The sequence below is a fragment of the Oncorhynchus nerka genome, linkage group LG8 (assembly GCF_034236695.1).
Source record: "Oncorhynchus nerka isolate Pitt River linkage group LG8, Oner_Uvic_2.0, whole genome shotgun sequence".
NCBI lineage: Eukaryota > Metazoa > Chordata > Actinopteri > Salmoniformes > Salmonidae > Oncorhynchus > Oncorhynchus nerka.
Genome location: NC_088403.1, coordinates 27246434 through 27263552, shown reverse-complemented (window position 1 = coordinate 27263552; position 17119 = coordinate 27246434). Strand labels below are relative to the sequence as shown.

The following is a 17119-nucleotide window of genomic DNA, read 5'->3' as shown; positions in this document are numbered from 1 at the left end:
ATGCCAATGTGCAATGGAGCAAGGCTCTTAACCTTAATCTGGATGAAGAGCATCTGCTAAATTACTCAAATGTAAAAATGAGTCTGGACAAAGACACACCCAATAATAGCACAGAGCGACTCTAGTGTTTACCTTTTTCCCGACAAAAGCCAGAGAGGTCATGCCACCAGCGTTCACCAGCGATACCATTGAGGTATAAAAAACGAGTGAGACCAGTCACTGGTTACGGTTATTTAGTCGTGTCACTGGAGACCACTGTCGGGCAACAGAACGCATTGCGCATTTGCTGAGTGATAGAGAGTGTGTAGGTGGTGGCGGCTACACGAGAGCAAGTGAACGAAGTGTCTCGTGCACAACAACGGGTCATTATCCCTGAATTAAGATTTAGCTGGGGATACATTGACCCCCATATCGAATTGGATATGTCGGTTCGCACGCGGACAGGATTTTACCGTCAGGAGGTAAACAAAACGGCATGGGAGGTTCCAGAGCGATACCGCGAGCTAAAGCAGGTGGGGACTGGCGCCTATGGGACAGTATGGTGAGTTTTATACGAGTTTCATCAATCATCAAACATGGGTAGGCTACTCTTCGTAAATGTCGAATTTGGAGTTTGGCAATACAAACCAAGCCACAACTAGACGTGACTCGTTCCTAAAATAAGCATCGCTTTTTTTTTAGGAACTGTTCATCTCATTCATTCTTCATGTGGTTATATCAAAAGGAAGTTTTGTGCAGTGACGCGCTCGATTGTGTCCGAATTAAGTAATCAACAAACATCGGTGCTATTTGATGAATAGTGAAGACTTAACTGTTATATTATGCGGTTTATGTTTAATTCCCAAGCATAGCTTAAACGGCAGGGACTTTTGGGTTTTGTGAAGTCGGGAAAAGCATAACAAAGAACCCCCATTGGCCTCATTGTCTGTTGGATTTTAGTGAGCAAGAGAAGATTTAGATGTGCATCGGCCTACAAGGCTACATCTGTTCTGGGTATTTGCGCAATGTTTCTTGGGATATGCCTACCAAATGTTTCTACTTGAATTCCAGAAATACCCAAGAGTGTCGTAGTAGGCCTAACCACTCGATTATAAAACGTGATATTTGGAAGTGAATTATTTTAAAGAAATAATTAATCAAGCATTTAATAAAACATAAGAGTTTGGTCCTTCTTCACTAGGCTACCACCAATGGCCTACATTGCTAAAATGTCTTCTTCCCTGTACCTACCTGTCTTGCTGCAGCTCCGCCCAGGACCGCAGGACTGGGGTGAGGGTGGCCATCAAGAAGCTCCACAGACCCTTCCAGTCAAAGCTCTTCGCCAAGAGGGCCTACAGAGAGCTCCGGCTCCTCAAGCACATGAAGCACGAAAATGTGAGGGCCTTTCCTCGAATACGCACCTCGTGGTTAATGAACATAAATAGAAAATGTGTCTGTTTCACGCTGCGTCTAAAAATGAAATGGCACAACTTTACAGTACTGCATTTAAAATGTACTTTTAACCACAGCAAACTGTTAAAATCCTTATGGCCTAGGCTGCGTGCAAAGGGCAGTGACAGTTTATTTTTTTTGCACACAGTGAGACAAACACAGCTGTTCCTTATGATTGGCAATTAGTCAGTAGCAGGGTAGTCAGAAATATCACATTGTAATTGTCACATCACAACCCATAATACGAAACCGAAACGCATCATATCACGATTATAGAGCTGTTCGTTTGAAGCAGGCACAGGTTCTGAGTCGTAAATAATAATTTGTTCTTAACTGACTTGCTTAGTTAAATAAAAATAGATATATTTTTTAAACACATACACGTTGTAGCTCTCCTGGGCCAGGGTTGTACTTGGTGACCACTGCTTTCAGCGGTCTACTGGGTATACAGGGAGGAGGTCGAGATTAATAAGGGTACACAAGGAAAGTCTGAGAAGGAAGCCAATCCATGTTGTGGAAAAATTGTCTCATAGCAAACATCTACTTTAGTCAGTGGCTCACACTAGAATGACAGAGAGACACCCCATATCACAAGTGTGTGTGTAACTTCAAGTGGTAATCATTTCCTGATAATGTAATTGAGTTACATGATGCGCACAAAAAATTCTCCAGTTAATCTACAATTGAGCTATTCTATTTATTTTCTGTTATTCTTGGATTGGCTTGGATTAGGTGATTGGACTGCTGGATGTGTTCACTTCTGAGATCTCATTGGACAGGTTTCATGACTTGTAAGTACCTCTTTGTCCAATACCCTTCCTGTTCATATATTGAATGTTTTTGTTCATAATAAAGTATTTTTATCCCTTTCCCCCTGTCATTCTCAGTTACCTGGTAATGCCATTCATGGGTACTGATCTGGGGAAACTGATGAAGATGGAGAGATTGTCACAGGACAGGGTGCAATTCCTTGTCTATCAAATCCTGAAAGGACTCAAGGTTAGAGTTGCATACATACACATGCACACACAAAAAATATATACTTAGAAATGCTAATTTTATCGCCAACATTCAAATATGATACAAAGTTAAGGCAGTTTATACAGAAGGTTTAAATGTTTCCCAGAATATACTTGAATACCAACCTCTTTTTCTAATTTTATGACTTTCTCTTTTCCTGGACTTTCGTGTCTCCCCACAGTATATCCACTCTGCAGGGATCATCCACAGGGTGTGTAACCCTTGACCTTTCAACTATGTGCATTGGGGTTGGGGCCCTTGCTTTTTTTCACGCCCAGTGCTATTCATGCCATTTTCCATCTCATAAGCTCTTTGTGTGTATGCTTGCGTGTGTTTGCGTCAATCTGGCAGCATGATAATGTAATTTTTCTAAATACCAACAGGATCTCAAACCTGGAAATTTGTCTGTCAACGAAGACTGTGAGCTGAAGGTACTACATATACGTATTGCTACCAGACCTGTGATAAGCACTGTGCTCTCCCTGTTCAGTCTCACTCTCTCTCGATTTAACTGAAAATCACTTTATTGCAATGGAGGCTGCTGAGGGGGAGACAGCTCATACTAATGGCTGGAACGGAGCAAATAGAATGGCAAACACACCTGGAAACCATGGATTTGATACCATTCTAGTATTCTGCTCATGCCTTACCACGAGCCCGTCATCCCAAATTAAGGTGCCGCCAACCTGTGCTTTATTGTCATGAAAGGGACAATCCAATGTAGCCAAACCAATTCTCTCTCTGTCTGTCTCAGATCCTTGACTTCGGGCTGGCTCGGCAGACGGACACAGAGATGACTGGGTACGTCGTCACTCGCTGGTACAGAGCCCCCGAGGTAATCCTCAATTGGATGCACTATACCCAGACTGGTGAGTCTCTCTCATACACTTATTCGTGGCTGCCTTCTTTGTCCACGTGATGGCAGTACTTTCTAATGTCAACAGTGTTGTTGCCATGATTAATCATGCTATTGTATACAGAAAATATCCTAAAGTATGAGCTCCTATGGAGATCTATCTCTTTGTACAATTTGTGTACAATATCTTTGTAACTGAACTCACTGGTATGGTAGCAGTTTGGTAGCAACGTGTTACTGAAAGACCATTCAATCCTATATATGTCTGTCCTCCTCGATCATCAGTGGATATCTGGTCGGTGGGCTGCATCATGGCGGAGATGCTGCTGGGGAAGCCGCTGTTCAAAGGAAATGACCGTATCCTTTTTTCAGTGTTTACTACTCTCTGTCTTCACCCCACACACCTACTGCAGAGAGAGAGACACTAGTCTTTGTACTTATAATGATCCTGCCAGGCAAGTCAGCGGGTGCATTAGTCATAATTATCGACTAGTCAGACTAGTTCTGTAAGCTTATTATGGCTAAGCGTATATAGTATGAGCAGCCATGTGAATGTGACTTCCTGTACCACATGAGCTATGACACTTGACCCCTGGGTGAGCACAGACCTGGACCAACTGAAAGAGATCATGAAGATTACTGGTACACCCACTGCAGACTTTGTTACGAAGCTACAAAGCCAAGATGTAAGTCATGTGGGCACTCAAAATACAGTTGAAGTCGGAAGTTTACATACACCTTAGCCAAATACATTTACACTCAGTTTTTCACAATTCCTGACATTTAATCCTAGTAAAAAATACCCTGTCTTATGTCAGTTGGGAATACCACTTTATTTTAAGAATATGAAATGTCAGTATAATAGTAGAGATAATTATTTATTTCAGATTTCATTTCTTTCATCACATTTCCAGTGTGTCAGAAGTTTATATATACACTCAATTAGTATTTGGTAGCATTGCCTTAAATTGTTTATCTTGGGTCGAACGTTTCAGGTAGCCTTCCACAAGCGTCCCACAATAAGTTGGGTGAATTTTGGCCCATTCCTCCTGACAGCTGGTGTAACTGAGTCAGGTTTGTAGGCCTCTTTGCTAGCACACGCCTTTTCAGTTCTGCCCACAAATTTTCTATGGGATTGAGGTTCGGGGCTTTGTGATGACCACTCCAATATCTTGACTTTGTTTTCCTTAAGCCATTTTGCCACAACTTTGGAAGTATACTTGGGGTTATTGTCCATTTGGAAGACCCATTTGCGACCAAGCTTTAACTTCCTGACTGATGTCTTGAGATGTTACTTCAATATCTCCACATAATTTTCCACCCTCATGATGCCATCTATGATGTCAAGCAAAGAGGCACTGAGTTTGAAGGTAGGCCTTGAAATACATCCACAGGTGCACCTCCAATTGACTGAAATGATGTCAATTAGCCGATCACTTCGCTTCTAAAGCCATAACATCATTTTCTGGAATTTTCCACCTGACCGTGCTGCTGCTCCAGTTTCAACTGTTCTGCCTTATTATTATTCGATCATGCTGGTCATTTATGAACATTTGAACATCTTGGCCATGTTCTGTTATAATCTCCACCCGGCACAGCCAGAAGAGGACTGGCCACCCCTCATAGCCTAGTTCCTCTTTAGGTTTCTTCCTAGGTTTTGGCCTTTCTAGGGAGTTTTTCCTAGCCACCGTGCTTCTACACCTGCATTGCTTGCTGTTTGGGGTTTTAGGCTGGGTTTCTGTACAGCACTTTGAGATATCATCTGATGTACGAAGGGCTATATAAATAAATACATTTGATTTGTTTAAAGGCACAGTCAACTTAGTGTATATAAACTTCTGACCCACTGGAATTGTGATACAGTGAAATAATCTGTCTGGAAACAATTGTTGGAAAAATGACTTGTGTCATAAACAAAGTAGATGTCCTAAACGACTTGCCAAAACTATAGTTTGTTAACAAGAAATTTGTGAAGTGGTTTAAAAATGAGTTTTAATGACTCCAACCTAAGTGTATATAAACGGCCGACTTCAACTGTACATTCAGATGGTACACATTCAAAGCAAACACAGCCTACTGGCGTACATACCAACAGAATACCATATACACTCCCATGTAAATCTGCTCCTCTTCCAACAGGCCAAAAACTACATACGGAGCCTTCCCAAAGTACCAAAGAAAGATTTGCACTTAATTTTTTCCAAAGCTAGCTCAGACGGTGAGCTGACAGTCTATTACTAAAGGATCATAAACAGGGGTTTACAAAACAGCTACTGTTTCTAACTATTGTCAGGAGTGTCCTTCTGACCATAACACCACTAAAGACAATGTGTTCCTCTGTGTGTGGCAGCGGTGTGTGTGCTGGAGCGCATGCTGTTGCTGGACCCTGAGAGGCGGGTGAGTGCGTCGGAGGCACTGGCCATGCCCTTTTTCAGTGAGTTCAGAGAACCAGAGGAGGAGACTGAGGCCCAGTCCTACGATCACTCCATGGACAACACAGACCTGCCCCTGGAACAGTGGAAACGTGAGAGATGGATGGATGGAGGGAAGCTGAAGAAAGAGATGGAGAGCACAGGGAGGGAGGAGGAAGAGAAGGGGGGGGGGGTGTAGGGGGAGCTTGGGAGCAGGAAGGGAGAGAGAGAGATACGGGCAGAGGAAAAAGGGGCAGAGATGGAGGATGGTGTGGCAGGTAGCCTAGACGTTAAGACCGTTGGGCATGTAACTGAAAGGTTGCTGGTTTGAATCCCCAAGCTGGCTAGTTAGGAAATTATGCAATTCTGCCCTTGTGCAAGGCAACAACTGCTCCCTGGGTGCCAATGACATGGAAGTCGATTAAGGCAGCCCCCTGCAACGCTCTAATTAAGACGGGTTGGGTTAAATGGAGAAGACTCATTTCGGTTGAATGCATTCAGTTGTGCAACTGACTAGGTATCCCTTTGCCTAGAAAGAAGATTTAAGGGAAAGCATTCCTTTTCTCATTCCACATGATAAAGGGAGAGAAAGATGACAAGGAAGAGATGAGGGAGATGGATGTGTGATAACACATTTAGCTTGAAAGAAAGAAAGAGGAAGAAAAAGCTATAGAGTCTACAGAGTAACTAATTAGTAATTTCTTGTGATAATATCTCCTACAGGTCACACATTCACAGAGATCCTGTCCTTCAGGCCTGCAGCAACAGAGACCAAGGACCCCAAAGAGACATCACTCTGAGAGTACACCCATACCTGTCAATGATTATTGTATTGTACAGATGTAATGCGAATGCAATGTACAGAATGTAGTTTATTGATTATAAAAAGATTTTCTGCCAAATAAAGATTTTCAAAGATATTGTCAATCTTGTGTAATTGTGGAACTACTGTAACAGCCTCCTACTGGCCCTCCAACACCACTTCCAGCTGCATCTGGTCACCCATCCAGGGAGTGACCAGGACCAACCCTGCTTAGTTTCAGAAGCAAGCAAGCAGTGGTATGCAGGGTGGTATGCTGCTGGCTATAAATGATGAAACAGCATGATCATTACACAAATGGACCTTGTGCTTAGGACAATAAAAGGCCATTTTAAAATGTGCAGTTTTGTCACACAACACAATGCCACAGATGTTTCAAGTTTTGAGGGAGAGTGCAATTGGCATGCTGACTGCAGGAATGTCTGCCAGATTATGGTAATTTCTCTACCATAAGCCACCTCCAACGTCGTTTTAGAGAATTTAGCAGTACGTCCAACCGGCCTCACAACCGCAGACCACATGTAAGCACGCCAGCCCTGGACCTCCACATCCGGCTTCTTCACCTGCCAGATAGTCTGAGACCAGACAGCTGATGAAACTGCGGAGTATTTCTGTCTGTAATAAAGCCCTTTTGTGCGGAAAAACCAATTCTGATTCGCTTCGCCCCCGCCCAATGATGTGAAATTCATAGATTAGGTCCTAATGGATTCATTTCAATTGGCTGATTTCCTTATATGAATTGTAACTCAGTAAAAATGTTGAAATTGTTGCATGTTGCGTTTATACGTTTGTTCAGTATAACATAAATTGACTGCAATATTTTTAGACTGCAATACACCTGCTCAAACCCTGAGATTATCCATGAATGTGGCCTAAGCACCAGCAAGGACAGAGATCTTGTCTGTCTATAAATGGAGCATCAACCTTGCTGATTTTCGTTTGGGCCCCTCACAAGCCTCTGAGAAGCCATAAAGAGAGTCAACGTCTTTATCCTGCTTCTTGCTGGTGTGTTGGTCAACGGAAAAGGTATGCTTTATGTGACGTGTGAGGTTGAGGATTAAAGACTGAGCATATATGTAGCAGAGTAACTCAAAATGTGGACTTAATATTTAAAAAGGAGGTGCTGATTACTCCAGTAATCAATGCAGTTTTTATTGTTTTATTGTTTGTGTGTTGCAGACCTCTGCTGGCAGAACAGCTAATTGCCCCTTAGGACAATCCATCTCTCGCATAGTGAGGTGATTCCTTGCAGTCCTTACAACCAATCTTCTGCAAAACCTACTCTTTTTACATCTGAAGTCTGCACTGACTCACAAGCACAGATTTACAAATCAAAGTGTGTTTTCTGCTGCTGCAGTGCTGAGTTAACCCTCACCCAAACCCTGTCAAGCTGTTGAATATCAGCAGTTGATTCACATTTTAAGAAATTAAACTCTGGTTTAAGTCTGTATTTTGGATTTAGGTCATTGCAATTGAATTCCGGACTAAATTTGTTGGGCGGCAATAAAACCTTCAACCTGCATACATGTTTATTTTCATATGAATTTAACTATTCATTTGTGCATTGTATTGTATTTATTCAGTTTTAGTGAGCATCACAACAAACATGAAGACCGTCTCTGGGACTTTGGGTGCAAAGCCACGTTGGACTCAGCAACGAACTGCTTCACATCTTCCCACCTAAATGACTTCGACAAACCTTTTATCTACAGTACCAATGCCCAAGCCACCAGGTCATCACAGGGATGAACAGCTATCATGAGAACAAGCATGAGAACAGAAGGTGAGATAAAGCCATTGCTTTTGAAGGTTACATTCCCTTTTTCTGTCAATGGCAGCTGAGCTGTAGGAGAGTCCTGGGTTGGTGTTATTACATGGGTTGGTGTTATTACATGGGTTGGTTGAAACAGTGTTCATAACTCAACATGTGATTTGATTTGTATATTGAAATGTATGACCTCATCATAGATGTTTGTTTTTTTATGTACACAAACACCTACATGTGCCTTAATGGTGCACTTTAGCGGTTTGCAATACAAAAAAATGTAATTGAAAAAATTTAAATTGTAATGCAGAACATAAACATGATTAAAAAGAGAACAGATCATTAAATATCTTCATATGTTGTTCATCCATGTCAGCATCACTAAACATCCAGATTAGGATATTTTGGGGGTTTGGGGGTATTCCTTTTCTGTTTTGGCTATGCACAATATGGACGGAGTAGCTTCAAGATGTTGCTACTGGTTCGTTCCACCAATTCAGTGCCTTTTGAGAAGTGTAATAAACATTTGATTTCACTTAATTTGTACATACTGTCATGAAGAGCACGTGTTCAACTTCATAAAAAACTAGTTTTCCCATTCCAAGAGGTTCCATTTTTAAAAATGACTAAAGTAAGGGCTTGTTAAATGCCAAATAAAGTAACAGGGCTGATCATTTCTTCTTAAATCAGCCATAAATCCCCTTGTGACAGGGGGAATGGAAGCTTTTAGTTTGCAACAGGGAGTGAAATTTGAATGCAGGCTTCACAAGAAAATATGAATTGTTAAAACATTCTAGCCTGTCTATCTTTAGGTAACAGGGTTGATGTGCTATTCTCGACCCACTCAGTTTTCCACTACAAAACACCAGAAAAGGGCCAAAAAGAGTAGAACCAGCTCACCTGCTTTTACTCCATGATTTGACTATTAGATGTTCAATGTTTCTTTTGAAAAATAAAAGTTCAGTTCACGTAACAGGGTTGACCTTAAAATGAGGCACAGATGTAAATCAATCACTAATCACATGAAATAAATAGTAATCTTCAGGAAATGACTTTGTCAAATCAAACAAAAATAACCAGGGCTTTACAATGATGTTGACACTTGGAGACATTCAGGGATTAAATGGTATGAAATGACACAGAAGGGACCCAGGGTTGACGGAGGAACTGTTTTTGTGGAACAACCCTAATATAATGTGAATTGCAAGGTCAATACAAAACATCTATCATAATTGAAACCTAATTTTCACCATTGTACAGATGGAAGTTCACCTGCTGAGGAGCCAGCAACTTCTGTACTGATTCCTGCCAGTGGACCAACTACGTAAACTGGTTTGATGAGGCCTTCACTTTTAATGTCCCACCAAATTCCTACCTCATTGCAGTTGAAAGCTTCCATGAAAACAAGCATGACTGAGTATGATTATTAATTTGGTATTGTAGGCTAATGTAGCAGATTCCAAGTATATCGGCAAAGGATGAATTGATAACGAAACTAACAAGAACAAAATGTCAGTTTGTCTTGTGTACTTTCAGAGATCTTCGCTGGAAATACCAATACTGGACCAAAAGGTCATGCTGAATCTATAACTGATTCTACCTACAATCAGATTATTTTATCCGTTGTTGCCTTTTGATAATCTTGAAAGAAATTCATGATTAAAGATACTTGCATCTAATTATTGTGTTTCATTTCACTGCACTAACGTTTAAATGACTGATTATGCTTGTTTCTGGTCAAGATATAAACTCTATACAGTACTGTAATGGAGGGCAAATGGTTCTCAGACAATAATTACAAAAACATTGGGTCACACTTTATTTGGATAGTCGCCTATAGAGGATCTATAGCGGCACAAACCATCAACAGACTATCAACTGCAAGTCCAACAGTACTTAGGCTTACTGACGTTGAGGGAGAGGTTGTTGTCCCGGCACCACACTGCCAGGTTTCTGACCTTCTCCGTGTAGTCTGTCTCGTTGTTGCCGGTGATCAGGCCTACAACCGTTGTTGTGTTGTCAGCAAACTTAATGATGGTGTTGGAGACGTGCGTGGCAACGCAGTCGCGAGTGAACAGGGAGCACAGGAGGGGAATAAGCACGCACCCCTGCGGGGTCCCTGTGTTGAAGGTCAGCATGGCAGCGGTGACATTGCCTACCCTCACCAACTGGGGTCAGCCCATCACGAAGTTGAGGATCCAGCTGCAGAGGGAGGTGTTCAGTCCCAGGGTCCTAAGCTTAGTGAGTTTGGATGGGACAATGGTGTTGAACGCTGAGATGTAGTCAATGAACAGCATTCTCGCATAGCTATTCCTCTTATCTAGATGGGTGAGGGCTGTGTGGAGTTCAATTGACATTGCGTTGTCTATGGACCTATTGGGGCGGTATGCAAATTAGAGTGGGTCTAGGGTATGTGGGATGATGGAGTTGATGTGTGCCATATTCAACGTTTCAAAGCGCTTCATGATTACAGATGTGAGTGCTACAGGGCGGTAGTCATTGTGGCATGAAGCCTTAGATTTCTTGGGAACAGGAATGATGGTAGTCATTTTAAGGATTACAGATTGGGACAAGGAGAGGTTGAAAATGACTGTGAATATGCCTGCGAGCTGATCTGCGCATGTTCTGGGAACGCACCCTGGAATATCGCTCAAGGGCACATTCTAGCAGCTTCTATCTGAGCGATTCTCCGCATGATACTAAAGCCAGCCGATCAGTATGCTAAACAGCCGTTTTAATCCAAACTGGAATGATTGGTTTGTTAAGACACAAACAATATAGCTCTGTGATATTTAACAAATAATGTTTATCTTAAGGAATGTAATTCATTGACCACTAAATATACAGTTGATGTCGGAAGTTTACATACACCTTAGCCAAAGACATTTAAACACAGTTTTTCACAATTCCTAACATTTAATCCTAGTAAAAATTCCCTGTTTTAGGTCAGTTAGGATCACCACTTTATTTGAAGAATGTGAAATGTCAGAATAATAGTAGAGATAATGATTTATTTCAGATGTTCTTTTTTTCATCACATTCCCAGTGGGTCAGAAGTTTACATACACTTAATTAGTATTTGGTAGCATTGCCTTTAAATGGTTTAACTTGGGTCAAACGTTTTGGGTAGCCTTCCACAAGCTTCCCACAATAAGTTGGGTGAATTTTGGCCCATTCCTCCTGACAGAGCTGGTGTAACTGAGTCAGGTTTGTAGGCCTCCTTGCTCGCACACAGGTTTTCAGTGCTGCCCACACATTTTCTATAGGATTGAGGTCAGGGCTTTGTGATGGCAACTCCAATACCTTGACTTTGTTGTCCTGAAGCCATTTTGCCACAACTTTGGAAGTATGCTTGGGGTCATTGTCCATTTGGAAGAACCATTTGCGACCAAGCTTTAACTTCCTGACTGATGTCTTGAGATGTTGCTTCAATATATCCACTGAACTTTCCTCCCTCGTGATGCCATCTATTTTGTGAAGTGCACCAGTCCCTCCTGCGGGAAAGCACTCACACAACATGATGCTGCCTCCCCCATACTTCACGGTTGGGATGGTGTTCTTCGGCTTGCAAGTCTCCTTTTCCCTCCAAATATAATGATGGTCATTATGGCCAAACAGTTGTATTTTTGTTTCATCAGACCAGAGGACATTTCTCAAAAAAGTATGATCTTTGTCCCCATGTGCAGTTGCAAACCGTAGTCTGTCTTTTTTGTGGTGGTTTTGGAGCAGTGGCTTCTTCCTTGCTGAGCGGCCTTTTAGGTTATGTCGATATAGGACTCGTTTTACTGTTGATATAGATACTTTTATACCTGTTACCTCCAGCATCTTCACAGGGTCCTTTGCTGTTGTTCTGCGATTGATTTGCACTTTTCGCACCAAAGTACGTTCATCTCTAGGAGTCAGAACGCGTCTCCTCCTGAGTGGTATGACAGCTGCGTGGTCCCATAGTGTTTATACTTGCGTACTATTGTTTGTACAGATCAATGTGGTACCTTCAGGCGTTTGGAAATTGCTCCCAAGGATGAACCAGACTTGTGGAGGTCTACAATTGTTTTCTGAGGTCTTAGCTGATTTCTTTTGATTTCCCCATGATGTCAAGCAAAGAGGCACTGAGTTTGAAGGTAGGCCTTGAAATACATCCAAAGGTACACCTCCAATCGACTCAAATTATGTCAATTATATCAATTAGCCTAACAGAAGCTTTTAAAGCCATGACATCATTTTCTGGAAATTTCCAAGCTGTTTAAAGGCACAGTCAACTTAGTGTATGTGACCTTCTGATAGACTGGAATTGTGATACAGTGAAATAATGTTTCTGTAAACAATTGTTGGAAAAATTACTTGTGTCATGCATATAGTAGATGTCCTAACCGACTTGCCAAGAACTATAGTTTGCTAACAAGAAATTTGTGGAGTGGTTGAAAAACGAGTTTTAATGACTCCAACCTAAGTGTATGTAAACTTCCGACTTCAACTGTATTATCTTACATTAAGTGCTATTTGAATATGCAGATCATATAGAATGCACCCTGAAATATTGTTCTATTGTTTTTGAGGTGACAGAAAACATTTGATTTCATAGTTCATATTTTCAATTGACAATAAAGATACTGTATGTGCACTGGGTATATTATTTTATCATTGTACATATCATGTTTATTATAGTCATGTAGAATGGCTTCAGAAAAAAAAGTGTGCCACTTTGTGTGGTAAATTACTGGCTTGATAAGATGGCTCATGCAATGTTTATTATGCAACAGATGCTACTTCGCATTCTTCAAAATGTCACAGGTATGTAGCAATGCCTTCTTGCCTTTTACCAGAGATATCTGATCTCTCAGATGATTGGGTAAGTAGATTTAATCACATATGTGATTATTACCTAGTGTAAGGGTAGAAAATACCATCACTTGTCTGAGGAGACAACATTCCTTGCAGAGGGCCAAACATAGAGAATCCCTTCATCAGGCTTCACATCTCTCTGCTTCTCATCCTTATGACAGGTAAGAGCAGTCATCTCGATCCATTTACTGTAGTGTATGGATAACATTCCCAATGGTTATGTTCCAATGTCCATACTAGCAAACCACTTAGAAGGAACAAATTCATTTGACGTGCATTCTAAGTAGTGTGATGGTGTGAATTTTGGAACAGAGCTCTGGTGCAAACAAATTGGTCTTTCTCAGCAGGATATAGAGTTGCATGGTGGGATAATGACTTTGATGCACTGTTTATGTCCTTCCCAATCTATGTAGTTGTTAAGGTAAAAGGGGTGACTGGTAGGAAATATGTGTTTTTCATGTGTTATGGAAAACATTATTTTGCCCCAATTGTAACTGTTGTGCAGTATCAGTATCGGCCATATCTTTTGTTTCATAGTGATGTTTGCTGACTTATACCATCAGTAACCACCACGAGGACAGGAGGTAGGCCTCTTCTTTTTTCAGTATTTAAAATAATCACATTCAGATTCAGGCATTTAGTGAATTTCTTAGGAACACAAATTTCAATTTGAGCAAGGCTGAGGAACAATTTACATTGTAATAAGTCAGATGAGGCCTAAGAAACATTACCTTCTTTACTCATTTTCACTATTATCCTCAGTTACAAATGTCTGACAATCCTGATCAACTACCAACAAGATCAGTGCCCTCATGTTACTGCAAAGACAGATTTTGCCACTCTCCAGTACTTAACTGCCAAAATAGATTTTGAATGAAGGGATAAAATAGTCAATTAATCAACATTAATATGGATATATTTTATGTCCCTTTTCAGATGGAGTTTTTACTGCTGTGGTGTTCTTAGGATTTGTACCTTTGACTTCCATGTTACACCCTGGGTCAACTGAAGTACACTACTGGGTGGAGGCATTAATCTACAAAGCCACCGGTGCCAAGTGTCACGTTGCATAAGGATGGGAGACAGGCGCAGGAATATGTAGTAGGGTTTTTAAATTCTTGACCCAAATCAGAAGAGAGAGGTGTAAACCTCTAATATAATTAACGGGATGAAACCTGAGTGGCGTAGTGGTCTAAGGCACTGCATCTCAGTGCGAGAGGTGTCACAGCCGTCCCTGCTTGAAATCCAGGCTGCATCACATCCGATGATGTGATTGGGAGTCCCATAGGGTGGCGCACAATTGGCCCAGCGTCGTCTGGGTTTGGCCGGGGTAGGTCATCATTGTAAATAAGAATTTGTTCTTAACTGACTTGCCTAGTTAAATAAAGGTTAAAAAAATAACAAGTGCACAAAAATATACGTAGCACCAAAAACTGAATAAAACAGAGCACATGTACTCACAAGACCAGCGGACATACTGTAGGTGTCACGCTCTGACCTTTAATATCTCTGTTTTCTTTATATTTTGGTTAGGTCAGGGTGTGACGAGGGTGGGTATGCTAGTTTTATATTGTCTAGGATTTTTGTATGTCTAGGATTTTTGTATGTCTAGGGGTTTAGTAGGTCTAGGTATTTGTATGTCTATGGTGGCCTGATATGGCTCCCAATCAGAGGCAGCTGATTATCGTTGTCTCTGATTGGGGATCATATTTAGGTAGCCATTTCCCTTTTGTGTTTGTGGGTTCTTATTCTATGTTTAGTTGCCTGTCTGCACTACTCATATTAGCTTCACGGTTCGTTTTGTTATTTTGTTCGTTTGTTCAGTGTTCGTTCTGATAATAGAGAAGTATGTACGCTTACCACGCTACGCCTTGGTCTCATTCGTATGACGAACGTGACAGAAGAACCCACTACAAAAGGACCAAGCAGCGTGTTCAGGAGGAATGGACATGGGAAGAGATCCTGGATGGAGCAGGACCCTGGATGCAGGCGGGGGAGTATCGCCGTCCGAAGGAAGAAATAGAGGCAGCGAAAGCGGAACGGTGATATTACGAGGAGAAATACAAACGAGGCAAGCATGAGAGGCAGCCCCAAGAAATGTTTTAGGGGGGTCACACGAGAAGATTGGCTGAGTCAGGTTGGAGACCTGAGCCAACTCCTCGTGCTTACCGTGGGGAGCGTGTGACTGGTCAGGCACCGTGTTATGCAGAGATGCGCACGGTGTCTCCAGTTCGCATTCATAGCCCGGTGTGCTCTATTCCAGCTCGTCGCATTTGCCGGGCTAGAATGGGCATCCAGCCAGGACGGATGGTGCCGGCTCAGCGCTCCTGGTCTCCAGTACACCTCCTTGGACCAGGATATGCTGCGCCGGATCTGCGTACTGTGTCTCCGGTGCGTCTGCACAGCCCAGTGCGTCCTGTGCTAGCGCTCCGCACTTGCCGGGCTCAAGTGAGCATCCACCCAGGACGCATTGTGCCAGCTCTACGCTCCAGATCTCCAGTGCGCCACCACAGTCCAGTATGTCCTGTGCCTGCTCCCTGCACTCGCCCTGAGGTGCGTGTCCCCAGCCCGGTACCACCAGTGCCAGCACCACGCACCAAGCCTCCAGTGCGCCTCCACAGTCCAGTACGTCCTGTTCCTCCTCCCCGCACTCGCCCTGAGGTGTGTGTCTCCAGCCCGGTACCACCAGTGCCGGCACCACGCACCAGGCCTCCAGTGCACCTCCAGAGTCCAGTACGTCCTGTGCCTCCTCCTCGCACTCGCCCTGAGGTGCGTGTCTTCAGCCCAGTACCACCAGTGCCGGCACCACACACCAGGTATCCAGTGCGCCTCTGCAGTCCAGAGCTTCCAGCGACAGTACCCAGTCCAGAGCTTCCGGCGACAGTACCCAGTCCAGAGCTTCCGGCGACATTTCACAGTCCGGAACCTCCAACGACGGGCCACAGTCCGGAACCTCCAACAACGGGCCACAGTCCAGAACCTCCAGCGACGGCCATAGTCCGATGCCTCCAGCGACGGGCCACAGTCCGGAACCTCCAACGACGGGCCACAGTCCAGAACTTCCAACGACGGGCCACAGTCCAGAACCTTCAGCGACGGGCCACAGTCCGATGCCTCCAGCGACGGGCCACAGCCCGATGCCTCCAGCGACAGGCCACAGTCCGATGCCTCCAGCGACAGGCCACAGTCCGATGCCTCCAGCGACAGGCCACAGTCCGATGCCTCCAGCGACAGGCCACAGTCCGGAGCCTCCAGCAACGATCCCCAGTCCCGGAGCCTCCAGCAACGGTCCCCAGTCCGGGGCCTCCGGCGATGATCTGCAGAACAGAGCCTCCGGCGATGATCCATGGTCCGGTTCGACAAAGGCGGAGGGGTAAGTGTAGAATCAGAGCGGTGTCCAGAACCAGAGCAGCCACCTAGGGTAGATGCCCACCCAGACCCTCCCCTATAGGTTCAGGTTTGCGGCCGTGAGTCCGCACCTTTGGGGGGGGGGGTGGTACTGTCACGCTCTGACCTTTAATATCTCTGTTTTTTTTTAAATATTTTGGTTAGGTCAGGGTGTGACGAGGGTGGGTATGATAGTTTTGTATCGTCTAGGGTTTTTGTATGTCTACGGGTTTAGTAGGTCTAGGTATTTGTATGTCTATGGTGGCCTGATATGGTTCCCAATCAAAGGCAGCTGTTTATTTTTGTCTCTGATTGGGGATCATATTTAGGTAGCCATTTTCCCTTTTGTGTTTGTGGGTTCTTATTCTATGTTTAGTTGCCTGTCTGCACTACTCATATTAGCTTCACGGTTCGTTTTGTTATTTTGTTTCTTTGTTCAGTGTTTGTTCTGATAATATAGAAGAATGCACGCTTACGCTGTGCCTTGGTCTCATTCGTATGACGAACGTGACAATAGGACAATGATCGACAAGGAAAATAGGTAACAGAGGGCACATATATGCACATACTAATCAGAGGGAATGAGA

At 43.2% G+C, this 17119-nt stretch overlaps 1 protein-coding gene and 1 pseudogene across 2 annotated transcripts; both read left to right on the top strand.

Moving 5' to 3' along the window:
* The first annotated feature begins 181 nt into the window (after positions 1-181).
* LOC115133058 (mitogen-activated protein kinase 12-like) lies at positions 182-6645 on the top strand. Of its 2 annotated transcripts, none has more exons than XM_065021609.1 (12): positions 182-541; positions 1245-1374; positions 2164-2222; positions 2319-2430; positions 2633-2662; positions 2835-2882; positions 3206-3320; positions 3593-3664; positions 3914-3993; positions 4303-4381; positions 5447-5525; positions 5658-5746. In XM_065021609.1, the coding sequence occupies exons 1-11, from the start codon at positions 423-425 to the stop codon at positions 5515-5517; spliced, it is 915 nt and encodes a 304-aa protein (XP_064877681.1). In that variant the 5' UTR covers positions 182-422; the 3' UTR covers positions 5518-5525; positions 5658-5746. The 2 variants fall into 2 exon arrangements, with proteins under 2 accessions (XP_064877681.1, XP_029521750.1); XM_029665890.2 differs by lacking the exon at positions 4303-4381 and adding an exon at positions 6442-6645 and having other exon boundaries at positions 198-541; positions 5658-5831.
* Positions 6564-9885, top strand: LOC135572695 (hemagglutinin/amebocyte aggregation factor-like; annotated as a pseudogene).
* The last annotated feature ends 7234 nt before the right edge of the window (positions 9886-17119 follow it).